The sequence below is a fragment of the Brienomyrus brachyistius genome, chromosome 8 (genome assembly GCF_023856365.1).
Source record: "Brienomyrus brachyistius isolate T26 chromosome 8, BBRACH_0.4, whole genome shotgun sequence".
In the NCBI taxonomy this organism is placed as follows: Eukaryota; Metazoa; Chordata; class Actinopteri; order Osteoglossiformes; family Mormyridae; genus Brienomyrus; species Brienomyrus brachyistius.
Window position 1 is genome coordinate 13048907 of NC_064540.1, and position 17211 is coordinate 13066117.

The window sequence follows — 17211 nt, forward strand, 5'->3', positions numbered from 1 at the left end:
CCTTCATGGCATCGATTCAATAAGGATCTTGAAACATTACTCAGACTTTGGTCAATGTTGATAGCATCATTCAGTGGCTGCAGATTTGTCAGTTGTACCTTCATTATGCAAATCTTCCATTCCACCACATCCCATAAGCACTGAATTGAGATCTGGTAACAGGCCATTTGAGTACAGTGAACTTAAGCCAGTCTAAGATGATATGAGCTTTGTAACATCGCATGTTATCATGCTGGAAGTAGCCATTAGAAGCTGGGTTCACGAAGCTCATAATGGGATGGACATGATCAGCAGCAATAATTAAGTAGGCTGTGGCATTTGACTGATGCTTAGTTACTAGTAAGGGGCCCAAAGTGTGCCAAGAAAATATCCAACCATTACCACCACCACAAGCTTGAACAATTGACTCAAGGCAGAATGGATCAATGATAGGGCTGTGGGATATGATGATGAGGTGTGTATATGTGATTATATATATATTATATATATATATACACACACACACACAAACGTCTAGGGTTTCATGTTAAAGTCTAACATTTATTTTGTGGTGTTGCAAAATGCATTGTTTATGGCAACATTTTTTAATCATTTGGATCTTTTAATTTAATCATCTTTTAATTATTTGGATTTTAATCATTGAGTTTCACATGGTTACACGCCACAACATGGGATCTGGCACTTGTATGGAAGTTTTTATTGGCCTTTATTATTTGCAACCCACAGAAAACAATCCATAATAGGTACCATGGTCCACAAATATTTAACTATCCACAAATATGTATTTTTTTATTTGTGTTTTATAGAATTATATCCACAAAAAGAGAATTTTGTCCACCTGAAACAAGTTAGTCCCCCATGTACACCATGTAACTTATATTATTATACATACGTATACATTTTTTATGCATATTTATTAATAATTATGCTGTGTCCATTCGCCACCAGTGACTTTAAGCGAGACAGCTGGGCCATGATCACGATGTGCACACATATATATACTAAAATATATCACAAACACTGAAATATATTACAGCTGGAAAACTGTATATAAAGCTAGTTTTTCCGCAGTGTTGGAGTTGAGGTTTAAATTCGGCTCCGCTTTCTGGAATATTTCAGTAAATATCCAAACGTTCCCACATACATCAAGCGAGAATACCAGGGAGGTATTCCCAAACCTGGAAAACTGGGTTCAGGTTCAAACCTTTACTATGACCCCACGGTAGTTAGTTAACTTTACAAGTTCGGGTGTAATATCTTTCAACAAAAGCAAGCAACACCCCTTGGTTATCCAGATTTATTCGTGGGTAAATTTTAATTACATTTCACCTTCAATAGTCCAGCTATCTTGTTTACAATCACTGACAATGAATGAACATGGTGAAATTATTAATACATTTAAGAATACATATATGAAAATTACATAGTGTACATTGTCCCTCATAGTTTAATGCTTAAAACACACTTAACTGGACATGTCTGTGTCCCTCAGGTTTATACTTCAGTCCATTAATTCTCTTTTTTTTTTTTTTTTTTTTTACTTTAAACGGACACCGTACAGTTATAAGTAACAGAAAAGTATTATAAGGTTAAATGGACACAGTACATGTATTATTAGTAATGGAAAAATATTGCAAGGGAACGTAGAACTATTTAAAAAATATTGTAGCATCAACAGGGATTGAGTATCTCGGCATGCTCATTAGCCTTGTACATATCGCCCTTTTGTGTGTCCTGTAAATAGGCCTTGTATTTATTTGTTAGTGTGACTACTTGTGTTCCTCACTGTCACCTGTACCATTACCTGTGTCATACAGTATGTGAAATACTGATGTGCTTTAATGTTGTATAATTACCCTACCATGTGTGAGCCTTCCCATGTGGTGTGTAACCTCATAGCATTTGCCTGTCATGTTTGGCTCTGTGTATTGTTGCTTACTGAGCGGCCATTTTAGGACTGTACATTAAAGGGCAAGTCTCTTCTTGTCTTTCACCGTCGCTGCCGCAATGCCTGACAGCCAAGTGTCACACTGGTGTCAAAAGTGGGATGCCAGAAGCGTCTCCACTGACGCTGCTGGAGTGGACGCTCCTTACCCATCCTGGTAGACCTGTGGGCAGTGATGAAGAGACAAAGCGAAAGAGGAGGCAGCGTTGGGGAGAAGACAACTGGGACTGTGGCAAGAGGGGCACCGGCTAAAATGTTGTCCGGAAGCCTCACCCAAGCCCATCTGTGGACGGGCTAGGAGCGGCACAGCGACAAAGGTGCTGCCCTGTTCTCCTGCAGTGCCCTGGACATGTGCGTTGTGACCTCAAGCCACTCCTGCAAGCCGGCTGGACACCTCTGCAGACTCCAGCCGTTCACTGGTCATCAAGTACTCTCCGTTCGCCAACTGCGACGAGTCATGGCGTGACCCCCAGCAGCGGGCCAACTGAGGCAGCATCATGAGAAGCCGTGCTGCAGCTGAGAGGTCGCAAGCAGTGGGAGTGAGATAGACAGGACGGGGAGCGGTTGCGGGAGTCTGTAGAGCAGGAGCAGAGGGAGCTGGAGCAACTGTGTGGCAAGCTGGCCAGGTGCAAGCGATATGGTAGCAGCCAGAGGTGCCCGGTTGAGGTAGAGGAGGTGGTATTATGGGGCCACAAGACGTCGCTGCTTGTCCTGGAGGAGGTGTGTTGCTCATTTGGAAGCTCGGCCGACTCTGGTGCACCACAAGCTGCAGGAGGCGGAAGTCATGCTGCACTCTGGAGGCCCAGCTGGTGGATGGTCTCTATGAGAGACAGTGGAGGGAGCCCTTTTAGCATCTCTGCAAGAGGCCATCTGAGGTGCGGAGCAGGAGTGCCTGCGCAGGGCTGCCCGACCCTGCAAGCAGGAGGCCCCACAACAGTACCAGCCTGCCGCACAACATCAGAACCCCACTAAGCAGGGGAGAAAGAAAGGCCGGGGTCAGGAAGAGGCTATACCGTTAACTGTCTCCAGCTGCTCCATGCACTGGCTGTCCCTGGAGATGGGGGCCTGGCTGTGGGAGTCGTTGGGAGTGGTTTCCCTGGCCAAGGGGACCCTCTGGATGGGGTACCAGATCCACCTTAAATGTGCAGGAGAAAGGGTCGGTGGCCCAAGGGGGAGCTGTCATGCCAGCAGCTAAGCCCTGCCAGAGCTTGCGAACATCAGGAGCTGATGTCTCTCCCGTCCTTGGAGGTTGCCAGTGGACCCCTGGGACTTGTCTCAGTGCTGAAGTGGGGACTGGGGGTGGTGGTCGCCGGGACGGCTGACATTTGAGGGGGAGTAGTGTAACATCGGTGGGGACTGACTATCCCAGCATGCTCAGGAGCCTTGTATATAACCCTTTGTGTGTCCTGAAAATAGCCCTTGTACATATTTGTTAGTGTGATTACTGGTGTTCTCTACTACGTCTTCCCGTCTGGTGTGTAACTTTCCCGCATTTGCCTTTCATGCTTGCCTGTGTATTGTTGCTTACTGCACGGTTGTTTTAAGGACTGTATATTAAAGAACAACTTCATGAAAAACCGGAGCAGTTTGTACACGTGAAAGGGTTTTGCCTATTTGTGGATGGTCTCTTGTCTGTTTATGCATTGCTTTACATTTGTGAGCTCCCTCCTTTTTATTTGCGGATTTTTCTTCAATTTGTACTGCAGCTGATCTGTAGAAAAAATCCATAAATTCAACGTGCAGCCATGAATTAAATTATTACTGGGATATGAGATTTTGGTCATATTGCGAAGCTCTGATCAGTGGTTTTGTGTTTAAGCCAAATACTGACCCTACAATCTGAATGTCATAGCAGAAATTCAGACACATCTGACCAAGCAGCATTTTTCCAGTCTTCCATTGTCCAGATTTGGTGAGTCCACTGTAGGTTTGCAGAGATGTTCTTCATATTGGTTGTAACGAGTGGTTATTTGAGTTACTATTGTCTTTCTATTGGCTTGAACCAGTCTGGCTATTTTTCTTTGACCTCTGCCATCAAAAATGCACTTTTGCCCAATGAACTCACTGGATGTTTTTTCTTTTTCAGTCCATTATCTGTAAATCCTAAAGATGGTTGTGAATGAAAATCTCAGTATATCAGCAGTTTCTGAAATACTTATACCAGCCCATCTGGCACCAAAACCATCCAAAGGTCAAAGTAACTTAAATCACATTTCCTCCCCATTCTGGTGTAAATTAAGCTTCTTAACTGTACCTGCATGATTTTATACAGTATTCTGCTGACATACAATTGGCTTACTAGATATTTGCTTCAAAGAACATTTAAACAGGTGTAACTAATAAAGTGGCCAATGAATGTTGAAAGTGAAGAAAAATACCTGAAAGGTCCTTTAAAATTGAAATTGCAGTCACATTCTGTTGCAATGTAAACCATACTACGTTTACTTTGTTACTATGTATACTTTGATCTGGGGACTGGACAGTCTTGTTTCCCTTTACATGAGGAAGGGAATATTTTTGTGGATATTTTATATATCAGGATATGTTTATATGAATGACATGTATTCTCTGATCATTTTGAGATTAAGGGTCGTGAGAGATCTGCTTTGGTTTGGACCAAAAACTTTTTATATGGCTTTTAAAAGACATGAATGTTCTGCTTTTTTAAACCAAATGAGTTTTCCTCAAACCAGTCATCCGATTTAAAGAAAGGAAAAATTCTAAACGACAAATTTTTCTCTGTGTTGTAAATGTAAGCAAATTGTGAGTTGTGTCAGGAGCAGAATAACGTTGTGTCATCAGAGAAATGGTTAAATATTCTGCTTGTGTGAGCGATTATAATACTGAGGTTATCCATATCCGTGGCAAAAGTGTTTAGAATTGATTTATCTACTTCGAATAGAGCAACCTACTTTTTATACTGCATAAACAATTATTGTTTTACAGTGATGCAGCCTGCGGTTTCCTATAGTTTGCTGTTAGTGAAGTAATCTGAGTGACATTTATGAAACGAATGTTTTCAGTGGCATAATACGAAGTGTAGCTGTTCTGCATATGTACAGCCACAAGATGTCACTGTTTGTAACAATCCCTTCATTAAAAATTTTCACATCCAAATATTAGAGCCATTTGTCTGCTTATCCAGTACATAACCTCTGGCCTATTACTAGAAGTACATAAGTTAGGCGACACCCTGGATGGAATGGTGGTTCATTCCAGGACACACCTCATTATTATTATTGTTGTTATTATTATTATTATTATTACATTGCTAATACGTTGACTCTTTTCATTTCAATATAAGTTAAACTGGACTTTCTTCCCAGTTAAGTGAAAACATTTTATCTTTCCCCACAGCTTTTTTTTGAGGTTCAGAAATGGCATTCTAAAACACTTGTACACTTTTGGGATGCCTATCTCTCAAAGGTTACCAACTAACAGGTTGTATACAAGCAGTACACATTCATATGTATTTTATTATTAAAAAAAAAACTGATTTGTTACCCCAAGCGCTTATTCCAGAATACTAATATGTGGCATTGTAGCTACATCTGTAGTGGTTTCACGAGACATGCTTGCAGCCCTGTCAGTAAAGAGTTAGTCGTCTAGTTTACAGTTGTCACTATTGCAAATGAGTGGCTAATCTGATAGTAATTTTTAGTATCAATTTTCTTTGGTAACCCGAGTCTAGCCATAAGATGACAAAATGTCTGGATGATATACAAACCAAAAAAGGTTTGCATAAAATTACTTGTTAGTCTTGGATTTGTCAAAAGAGCCACAATTTGCCTTGGTTAAAAAGATTCAGCACAAATTTACCCAAATATGTCTTCCTAGCTATTTTGTCTGTTTGTGGTCCTGTTAATGGGTCCAATGTATGGCTCAGTGTGTTAGGTCACCAGTTTGAATCCCAGGTAGAATTTACCCCCAAATGTTCCTAGGATTGTCCGATCCTACTTTGCCAAAAAAGGTATGTTACTTTGGATAAAAGTGTTTCTTAAATAAAAATGGAAAAATGCTTTTGTCCTACGCAAGTGCTATGGTGTTGATATGTGGAGATGAAGCAGGGCACATCATTCGTCTGAGGTGTCCTTAACTTTTCTTTTATGCCAGATGGCTCTGACATGACTTGGAGGTTTCTTTGCGTCACTGTAGAATGAAGGAATGTTCAATTAGCTATAATCCTAATGGAATGTCGTACATCACCTCCAAAGCCACCCAAGACTATGACATTGCCTTCTCCGTCCTCAAAAAAGGTAAGCACATACATAAAATTCACAGACTAAGATGCATAAGAGTTGGATTCAAATGCTTCAAATTTTGATTCCTGTTAATAGAATTGTGTATATAGTTTAAGCCTAGTTAATTATGTTTTCAATCAGGCATACTTGGATAAAAATAATACAATATAAAACATAAAAATAGCATAGGCAGCTTTGCTACTTCCCATATGTGTGTGTACTGTCATCTTATGATTATTTATGATATGTTTTCCAAGAAGGTGAGTTAGGAATGCCGAAAAACAAGTTTCATACCACAGCCAAGCCTTTAGCACTAATTCTCTATTGGTTCTGGCTGATCTGTACATATCTGTTGTTTTTGTAGGCTCTTAACTCCGCCTCCCAAAATTCATTAGAAGCATCAATACTTAGCAAGTCCAGCGAGTCAGAATTAGAATAAATGATTCACTGCTCTCGGCACAAAAAGTTTGCTTATTTATTAAACAGCAGTATCATTTAAAGGAAGTCTTTATTTTATACATTTAGTAAGTGCATAGGTCTATCAGATGTGTGTGTAGAACTCGGACATCACGCTTCAAATCAATGGATTTTTTTCCAGAAAAATAATAAAAAAATAAGGTAAGACTATTTAATTATAGCCGCAGAATCATATATTTCTCCAATGCATTATATCATATTTGATCTCTGATATCTATACATCTGTACAGTCTTAAATATAATGTTTCTAAATGTTAACATATATTATCCATTTCACCACAACCTTGTAATGGATAAGTGGACGGAAATAATAATGAACATTTATTGACAGCATTGACATATGACAGCAATGATGGTTTTCAGTAACATAATTATTTATTAGGAAGATGTACTGGTAACCAATAAATACTCTATGTTCCACATATAACTATCTCGGAATATAAATGAGCAATTTTCTAAACTTTTCTAAATTTTCTAAACTAAAAAAAAAAAAACTGTCTTAATTTTGCAAAAACAAAATGTCTTTTGTATACTTTTAAGAATGACTGATCAGTAGGACTGAGATTTCGTGGAGATAATGCATGTAATACCCATCTCAAAGAAGTCTACTGTAATTATTACTAACAGTATGTGACACTTCATTCACAAGCTGAACACACGATTTGTCCAACATTGTTCTTTCATTCAGTACTGGAGAGAGACAAATTTCTCATACTTCCGGAGGTGTAACACTACGACACTAGTCAGGTTAAGCAACAACTTGCTAGAGTCTAAGAAAAACAAAATGGAGAAGATTGGTAATGAAATACAAGATGGAAATAAGGCCCAAAGACTGTGGTAAGTTATACCTTGTCTGTATTCTAACATATATACCTAATTCTATATTCAATGTTTGGAATTAGATTAGATTCAAGATGGAATCAGATAGAATGGGGGGAGGGGGGGTTTGAAAACCTATTATTTTGATTTTGTGGGGGGCACTTTTTCAGCTCCCCTAAGAGGAATCTCTATTTTATGCAAATCTGCGACTGCAATATAAAAAAACCCCCAGTGATTCGATTCAAAATGTGAAACTGCACTTTAGGCAGTTAAATGTGATGTGAAGCAGGTTTTGCAAAGTGTCCCAATAATAACCTTTCAGAGAAATAGTGGATTTTTTTGTCACACCCTTATGTGGAGAACATACCTGAGTTAATTATGAAATGAATATTCTATTAGAACATAAAAGGGTTAACTGCTAATCCACAGGGTCATAGGGGGTTGGAGCCTATCACAGGCAGCGTAGGGCACAAGGCTGAGGTATTGAAATACTTGAACTGATAATTTCCTTACTAAAGTATAGTTCTGTTCTTTAAGTAATTATAAGACATATTAAAGGGAATATTCCACATTCACAGGTTTTCCTGTGACTACTGTGTATTTAATAATACGGTATTAATAGATTATAGCTGCTCAGTTACAAAGCTAGTCGTTATGAAAACAAGTCTCAACCCTTCACTGAACATGTGAGTGGGAATTACCAGATTCAATTAAAACAGATCTGCGATGGGCTGGCCCCCCATCCTGGGTTGTTCCCTGCCTCGTGCCCATTGCTTCCGGGATAGGCTCCGGACCCCCCGCAAACCAGTAGGATAAGCGGTTTGGAAAATGGATGTATGGATGGAATTAAAACAGATAACTGTTGGTTTATAAAAAGCACAGTAATATTTAAAAGGCAAACCAAAAGTGATTTCAAGAAAATGTTTTGGAAAGGGGTTCAGGATCTAGTAAATAGACTGTGTGTTAGTGCACTTGTTGTTGTTTAGGGTTTTGTTTAGTTTAGCTATGTGTTGTGTTTCAGTGGCCCATAGCATAGATGTGTGTGGGTTTGCATTTACCACATTGTGGGGACCAAATTTATATGTCATAAGAAAAAAATACTTTCTCAGCTTTGGTAATTTACAGATTTTACAGCGAAGAAGAAGAAAGGTATTTCAGGGTGTAGGGGTGCTATGGTCATGTGGGCTACAGCACTCCACAAGCTCCTCCCTGGCACCATCACTGCACACAGTGTAGTCACAGAACAAACATTTGTACTTCTTTGGAGTAGACCTGGGATGTTCTGAGATTCGTTGTTTTAATTCTGTTGGTTTTTTAAAAAGTGTAGCAACAGAAACAGTGGCAGGACAAGAAAACTATTAAAAGTAACAGATCACAAAATGAATCACAAAATAATATAAAATCAAAACTTTGTTATAATGAGAGTTGACATTTCCTGTGCTCTCCGTTGCAGAGCTGAGATCACAAAATAACATGGAAATCAAGATTTCAAGAGCTGTGATTAGGAATTATCACAGGATACAATCATACATGAGGAATACAAGCTGACCTGACAGCAGACTCTACAATGCCTGGGAAATTTATTCAGCTACTTCTGGCCAATGCACTGACTTGCGGTCTAGAAATCTGCATGGCTACAGGCACCACTTACATCCCACCTCTGCTGCTGGAGGCGGGTCTTGAGGAACAGTTCATGACCATGGTGCTAGGTAGGTACATAACCAAATGCATATCACTATAACTGCATGTATTGCTCCAAGTAAGAAACTCAATTAAAACTCAGTATTAGATTTCAAGGGGTTCAAAAGACCAAAACTTTGTCCAAAATAAATTTCATTATACAGAAATCCAGTATTTAGATCGAGTTTTGGAAAAATTTACAAAATAAGTAATAAAATAAATAGTAGTATAGTGAACAGTATGATTTTTATACTTTCATTATTATGCATGACAATACACATCCATTTGAATCACCTTGTACCTACCTAATTTTCGTAAGCTATGCAGTCAACTTGTGTATGGTATAATCCATATATTAACTGTAAAGTTAAGTAATTATACACGATACTATTAAAGACTGGTATTTACAAATGGATTTGAAGTCAATGATAAAAAAAAACGCTTTGCACAGTTGTGTGTGTGGGGTGGACAAAATAAAGGAAACATCACATGTAAAATGCAAAGGTGAGTCATATTAGGCTGAATGCCAATTAGTACTATGTATTAGCATGACATAGATGATGTCATATTAGCGTCACAAAGCTAGAATTAATTCAGGGACTGCTATTCAGAGTAGAGTACATTTGTATCCAATGTCAAAGCACAAAGATGTTTAAATTGGTGTGAGGCTTACAAAACCTAGACCTACAACCAATGGAAAGAAAAAGACACGGACTGATGATATTTCTTGATAATATTTGACCCTTTCCTCTGCATTTTTCCATTATTGATGTATATGTACATTTGAAAAATCCTAAAGGATACATTCAGTGTCTGTTGCCAATAGTTAAAACATGGTGGGTGTCTCTAATATTGTCATTTTATTTGATTGAAGTCATTGGATCACAAGAGTATAACATACAACCTCTGCATGGCTATGAATCCTTTTCACGAGACCAGATGCACCCATATACACAGCTAAACAAATTTGCCTGGCTTTATCTACACCAGGATGAAGTCAAATGCAATCATTGGCCGCCCCAGTCTCCTGAACATTATAGTAACTTTATAGGAAGTTACAGAATACAGAGTTCAAAGTAGCAATCCACTGCTTTAGTCCTCAAAGAACTAGAGGCTGCTCTCCATTACTCATCAGAATTACCCAGTATCTCACTACATACAGTTCAGAAGTAGTATGATTCCAAGGACTGAAGCAGTCCTCAAGGCAAACAATGACTGTCCTCTTTATTAGTTCATTAATATTAGTTTATTAGACATGAACATGTTGTTAAGTATTTCTCTTATTTTGTCCACCCCTTGTGCATGAGTCGCTGTAAAGGCAAACTGGCTCTTGTCATTGTTTAATACAAAAATTAAAACAGATACTACTGCAATAGATATCCAAATGTTGGAAGTGCTATATATAAAATGTCTTAACTTTTCTATCACCAGGTGTTGGACCAATGTTGGGGCTAGTATTTGTACCTATGATTAGCTCCGCAAGTGATAGATGGAGTGGGCGTTTTGGCCGAAGGCGGCCGTTCATCTGGGCCCTGTGCGTGGGTGTGCTGCTAGGTCTGCTATTGATCCCACATTCCCAGCGTTTAGCCAGCCTGCTGCCATGGCATCCTCGCTGGTTGGAATTGCTACTGTTGGTGGCCAGTATTTGCCTACTGGAATTTTGTGGCCAAGCATGTTTCACACCGCTGGAGGCGCTGGTATCGGATCTCTTCCCCGGGGCAGAGGAGAGCCAGAAAGCCTTCTCTATCTACTCACTCATGCTCAGCCTGGGTGGATGTGTGGGCTACCTGCTACCAGTGGTAGACTGGCATGCTGGGGGCTTAGCAGTCTACCTGGGCAGCCAGGAAGCCTTAATTTATGCCCTGCTCACAATTATCTTACTGCTCTGCATGCTGAGTACCACATTCATCTCTGAAGAGCTTGGGGCAACTGTGACACACTCTGACACTGGACACATGTACAAGACCAAGAAGTGTCCTCCATGCCTTTTCCAACTTCACCCCTTGCATTTGTACAGATCTCTGAGAAACTGCCTTTCACTGCTGCCCCAGCTGTACAAACTGTTCCTGCAGGTGCCACTGGTCATCCGCCGGTTGTTTGTGGCTGAGCTGTGCAGCTGGATGGCCCTCATGACCTTGATTCTGTTCTATACAGACTTCATTGGAGAGGGTCTGTATCATGGAGTGCCCACTGCCCTGCCAGGCACACAGGAGAGACTGCGATATGATGAGGGTATTTACATGACTCTGTGACAGGTCTAACATATATAACAAAAATTATAGTATTACTAATAATTTATTATTAATTGACATTACATTTTATTTTACAATTATAGCAGTATAAGTATAAGGACATATAGTATTGACCAAATTTATTGACATCCAAGCAGTTAAAAATGTAATTTTCAAAATAAATGGAATCAATAAAATAGTATAGCGATCACACTTTGACTAATTAGTTTCATCCAAATAAAAATGAAACCATTTGCATATTAGAGCTAGTATGTAGTTTCACAGTTAAGGATAATCATCTTTAAACATTTATTGTAGGCAACATTTAGTTTGTCGTTCTCATTCTTCAGCTGCATTTTAATTCTACATTTTTTCAGTCTAGTGTTTCCTCTAGGTGTTGAGAATGATGTAACATAATGAAATAACTCAAGCATCAAACGCAATAAAGCATTTAGCATAAATCTCATATACTGTCGTTTCTTTCTCTAGGTGTGCGAATGGGCAGCCTAGGACTTTTCTTACAGGGTTCCACAGCAGTGGTTTCCTCCTTGATGATGAACAAGCTGGTAGCCCGGTTGGGCATGAGGACTGTGTACCTAAGCAGTGTGGTTGTCCTGACAGGAGCCACTTCAGTGATGAGTTTCTCCAGAAACATTTACCTAGTTACTCTCATGACCATGGTAACTGGATTTACCTTTTGCACACTTGAAGTACTTCCCTACAGTCTGATCTGCCTGTATCATTCCAATAAGCTGGTAAGTACTGTACGATCTCGGGTAATAGGGTTAAAAACGTATCTTTGTAGTTAAACCAAATTAGGTCAGTTGCTTAGCATGTTTTGGTTTTGTGCATCATTCCCATGTCCTACTTGTGCCCTGAATCTGTAATTGATCTGCATAGTTTACAGATGAGTAGTGATGTTAGAGTTAAGTTTAAGAAGTAAAAACATCTGTACAAATGAGTAGAACCTCGAACAAATACATCATCATGAATATAGGTTTACTAAACAAATAACACACTGCATATACATGTACACCATGCAATGGCTACTTTTGCAACTTTAAATAGATGACCAAGATGCTTAAAGAGCACAGGAAAAGACCACGATAGTCCTTAAAGGAACTCATTTGGTGAATGATTTTCCCAGCAGGGATCATGAGAGAACAAAGTAACCCACACAGTAAATCTAATAAACTGTAACAAACCTCCATTTCAGGTTTTTTTCGCCAGTTCCCAGTCAAAAATGCAACCGGTTCAGGTAGAAGATATGGAGCAGAACATGAGCTTGCTGCCTAATAGCAAAAAGCAGATATATAGTGAAGGACACCCTGTGGAAATGTCATCACCAGGACACAGACCTTTCAGAGTCACTGATCCTCACCCCAGCAATGTGTTTATACCAATGAGCAAAGATCCTTTACCTGACTCTCTATCTACCCTTTCAGCACAATCCAGAGGTCTATGCTTAGACATGGCCATCTTGGACAGTGCCTATTTACTCTCCCATGTAGTACCATCTCTGTTCTTGGGTTACATTGTGCAGCTCACCCACAGTGTGACTGCTTACATGATCTGTGCCACTGGCTTCAGTTTCCTGGCCATATACTTTTCCAGACGGGTAATCATTGACAGGACTGACCTGGAGTGACTGTGTATACTCTGTTGTTCCATCAACATACATTCATGATTGAACCAATTCAGACTTCTATACAATTCCAAAATGTCCCCATAGTGTCCCCATAATGTGATAAATACCCGGTTCCCTGGTCCCCATAAGGGAAAACTCTATTTTATAAAAATCAGTGACTGCTATAAAAAAACTAAAAATGCAAAAACTCTTGCATTTTACTTGGTTACTTATGGTTATGGTTATAGTTATGGTTAGGGCAGGGTGGGGGTTAAGGTTGTCATAGTTAACGTTAGCATTTTTCCCATAGAAGTGAATGAGCGGGCCCCATAAAGATAGATATACCCTTCGTGTCTGTGTGTGTGTGTGTGTGTGTGAGTGTGTGTGTATCTCTGAACACTAAGAACAGTTCCTAATCAAATTGAACTTTTTACACCTTTTTAAATTCCTCCCTTGGGTTTCACCTCACCCTGTGTCATTGGATGTGGCTTGTTGCTGTACTCATTGCCAGTCGCAGCACCTTTCACACTGACAGGTCCAGATATTTAACCTGTTAGTTATCTGTCGGGCATCTGCGATGCACTGGCAACTCCATCGGGTGACGTGAACAGTTAACATATAGCGATCGAGCACTGATTTGCCAGCACCTACTGCACACTGATTTGCCTCTGATCTGGGGCTTTTCTTAACAATTTCCAAAAACTGTTAGTGAGTGTAAAAACTGGGCTAAAATCATGTAGTATTAACTTAGCATTATTTATGCTAGAAGCAGACATGCACCAACTGGGTATAAATCATCCAATGAGAAAGATGCATAGAGACTGTAAGAACTGGTACATGCAATTGCAGATTTATCCGTATATAAATGATTGGTTAATAAGAATAACAACCAATGCTTTGAGATGGCTACTGTGATGTCTTTACTCATAACAAACAGGGATTTTGCCGTAATTTTCGTTGTCAAACATTCTTCCATTTATTTTTATTTTGTCATGAAATAAAAGGTCGTCAGCAAATTTTTATCGTAAAAATTTTCGTTGACAAAATTAACACTGCTGGTTTGTCAAACTTTAAGTACAAGACAATATTAGAAATACATAAAACAAATGTGACTGGGTTTCAGTAGTTTATAGCTTTTAGTAACACATTATTTAGCCACAACAGCTGAAAGTATTGGTTTTAAAGAAGACATATCAGGTCTGTCTTCAGTGCATTGACATAAACTTTGTGTAATGTCAGAACTCGATTTGCTCTTGGCCACTCTTGATTCTGTGTTAATGAAGTAAACCATAACCACTTTACTCTCTTGTGCCAGATCAGTTTGTGAGAGGTTTAATGCACTGTCTGCACCTCATTTCAATCTGTTGTACTGTATCACAACTGATAAGTCAGAATTTTTGATAAATATTTGTTATTTTTATGCTTGTAATGGCTAGAAAGGGGGGGGTGGCATGGTGGTGCAGTGGTTAGCACTGTTGCCTCGCACCTCTGGGACCCGGGTTCGAGTCTCTGCCTGGGTCACATGTGTGTGGAGTTTGCATGTTCTCCCCATGTCGTCGTGGGGTTTCCTCCGGGTACTCCGGTTTCCCCCCACAGTCCAAAAACATGCTGAGGCTAATTGGTGTTACTAAATTGCCCGTAGGTGTGAATGGTGTGTGTGTGTGTGTGTGAGTGTGCCCTGTGATGGGCTGGCCCCCATCTTGGGTTGTTCCCTGCCTTGTGCCTATTGCTTCCAGGACAGACTCCGGACCCCCGCGACCCAGTAGGATGGCTAGAAAGGCACAGCTAAGAAATCAAAATTTTGAGTGAAGGGTTCTGTCATTGCCACAATTGACCAACTCTTTACAGAGAAAAAGGTTCACAGGAAGCAACAGTGACCTGAAACTGTCTGGGGCAAGGAAAGTGACATCAAAGGTTAAAAATCAACACTTAGTTCTGATGTGCAAAAGAAACTAGAAAATGACTGTAATGGTCTGTGAACTGCGATTAATGTGAACAGAGGGAAACCGGTACCTCTTAAAACAGTCAAGCAAAGACTGAGCAAAGAGAGCAGCTGGACTGCATGGTGGAGTTGCTGCTAGAAAACATTTACTTTGTGTTAACAAGTAAAAGAACCTCTATAAGTTAAACAACACAAGCACTGGAGTATACATAACTGGGAGCAGGTCTTGTGGATGGATGGTTCATCCATGGGACAAGTTGGGCCAACAAGTTTAAAATGAGCGTTTAGCAAATGAGACAGAACTGTCTGCATGCTTGAAAAGTTGCTAAGAGGGTTTGGACGCAAGTTTCCAAAAATTGCTGGAATGGATGCTGTGAATCTGCTGCTGTGATAAGGCAGGGGGAAAACTCATGAAATTCATTAAATTGCACTTACAATGCACCGTAAATTGTTTCATTATACTTCAAAACCAGTGAGTTACATTTAAGTGTGTCAAATATTTTCTTTTAATAAAAGTTTGAAAAAGCAGACTATGGTTTTTTTTTTTTCAAATGGGTTGGGTGCAAAGTTTGTGTATGTGCGTGTGTGTCTGTGTGTGTGTATATATGTATGTGTGTATATATGTATGTGTGTGCATATATATATATATATATATATATATATATATATATATATATATATATATATATACACACACACACACACACACACACACACACACACACACACACACACAGAAGAGAATAGTGGGGAAGATCTCTTTACCCCTACTCCCAGATTGCTTTCCGTGAGATACACATACCCTTGACAGATAGCAGTGTGCAGAGATATTGCTGAACCAGCAACGTTGCAATCACAAGCACAGAGGTTTAACCCAGCGAACCACATATTTTAGCAAGCCAATGGGTAGTGTATATTTTGTATCACTACGGTGAATTTACTGAATGGATAATTCAGCTCATATATTTAATTTAGTTAACATGTTTGAGTTAAATGGTTTTGCATTTGTTTCACACATTAAATGAAATCTGGTTCTGTGAAAAGTGTTTCGTAATATTTTCTTACATAATTAATTCTTAGAGGATTGTGAATAGCTTCTCTATAATATTCAAGGTGTTATTCCATGTGATTTTTGTTCATACATCTACAAACTTATTGTCTCAGTCGAAGTCCCTGGGGGGCTGGAAGCTGATCCGAAGCAGCAGAGGACATAAGACTGGAGTACAGCCTGGACAACACCAGTCCAAGGCAGGAAACAAACAAACAATCAAACAAAACACAGACACTTAGCCTACGCTCTATGGGCAATTTAGAATTTAGAGACCTTAATTAGCCTAGCTGCATGTCTTTAGTCTGTTATCCACTGAACCATCTAAATTGATAAGGAAATAAAAAGAATGGGTGAACATATTGCTTTACCGGTGTATAGACTTATACTTAGGCCTATACAACGTAAAATTTCCATGTGACATCTAAATAATAAAGCTAATATAACGCTTTCCGTCAAAAACATTAAATGAAATCAGATCTGTTTTAATATCTTGACTAGAAGTAGAAATGTATTAACAGCGAATTACTGAAATATGCATAATACCCTTTAATTTGAAATGATAGAAGAGAGAGAGAAATGTGAACTCTTCAGATGCTTTGGTCATAAATATTTCAGAAACTATTTCACAAGGAGCAGCCGGCTTGAAATTAAAATATATAGTGATTAAATAGGAAATAATTCAAAATAAAGGCAAAAAGAAACCGAAAATGATTTACTTAAGTGATTTATATTTTTATTTCTCCACTCTATGTCTTCATGACACCTGGGTCCTGTATCATGACGCCGGATTTCGAACTTAAGATACCTTAAATGGACTTTGTCTTCCTTCACTTCACTTTTAGGCGAAAATAAACCTTAAATCCAAGTTAACCGACTAAACACGAAATCCTGCTTCGTAATACAGGCCATGGTAACAGCCAAAAAGTGTGTTAATATTCAAATCTCAAAGCATAACTTTTCAAAAAGGGTGGAGAACTAAATCGCTTTATGTATCACCCGTTCTTATATACCATCATTACTGCAATTTATTTCAGACAGCGTTTGTAATAATCTAAAAAATGTAGCACTGTATATTTCTAAAAAGCGGTATACGTTTTAATGAAAATGTGGGAAGTATCTTAAATTGCAAAACATTATAAATTCACTTTAGTCAAATTCAATTTAGTGCAGCGTCGGTGTTTAGGACCACGTCCACAAT

General features: G+C 39.1%; 1 protein-coding gene across 4 annotated transcripts; it reads left to right on the top strand.

Moving 5' to 3' along the window:
• Positions 1-6057: 6057 nt before the first annotated feature.
• Positions 6058-15490, top strand: LOC125746987 (solute carrier family 45 member 3). Of its 4 annotated transcripts, none has more exons than XM_049021609.1 (6): positions 6058-6201; positions 7352-7500; positions 8936-9191; positions 10594-11394; positions 11883-12148; positions 12610-15490. In XM_049021609.1, the coding sequence occupies exons 3-6, from the start codon at positions 9050-9052 to the stop codon at positions 13039-13041; spliced, it is 1641 nt and encodes a 546-aa protein (XP_048877566.1). In that variant the 5' UTR covers positions 6058-6201; positions 7352-7500; positions 8936-9049; the 3' UTR covers positions 13042-15490. The 4 variants fall into 4 exon arrangements, with proteins under 4 accessions (XP_048877566.1, XP_048877568.1, XP_048877565.1 ...); XM_049021611.1 differs by lacking the exons at positions 6058-6201; positions 12610-15490 and adding an exon at positions 6496-6804 and having other exon boundaries at positions 10594-11234; positions 11317-11394; positions 11883-11932; XM_049021608.1 differs by lacking the exon at positions 6058-6201 and adding an exon at positions 6534-6804.
• Positions 15491-17211: the final 1721 nt, after the last annotated feature.

Coding starts and splice junctions, on each gene's coding strand:
- LOC125746987 (XM_049021609.1), top strand. CDS start 9,050: ATGCCTGGGAAATTTATTCAGCTACTTCTGGCCAATGCACTGACTTGC. Junction 11,395..11,882: donor GAGACTGCGATATGATGAGG/GTATTTACATGA, acceptor TTCTTTCTCTAG/GTGTGCGAATGGGCAGCCTA. Junction 12,149..12,609: donor TGTATCATTCCAATAAGCTG/GTAAGTACTGTA, acceptor CCTCCATTTCAG/GTTTTTTTCGCCAGTTCCCA.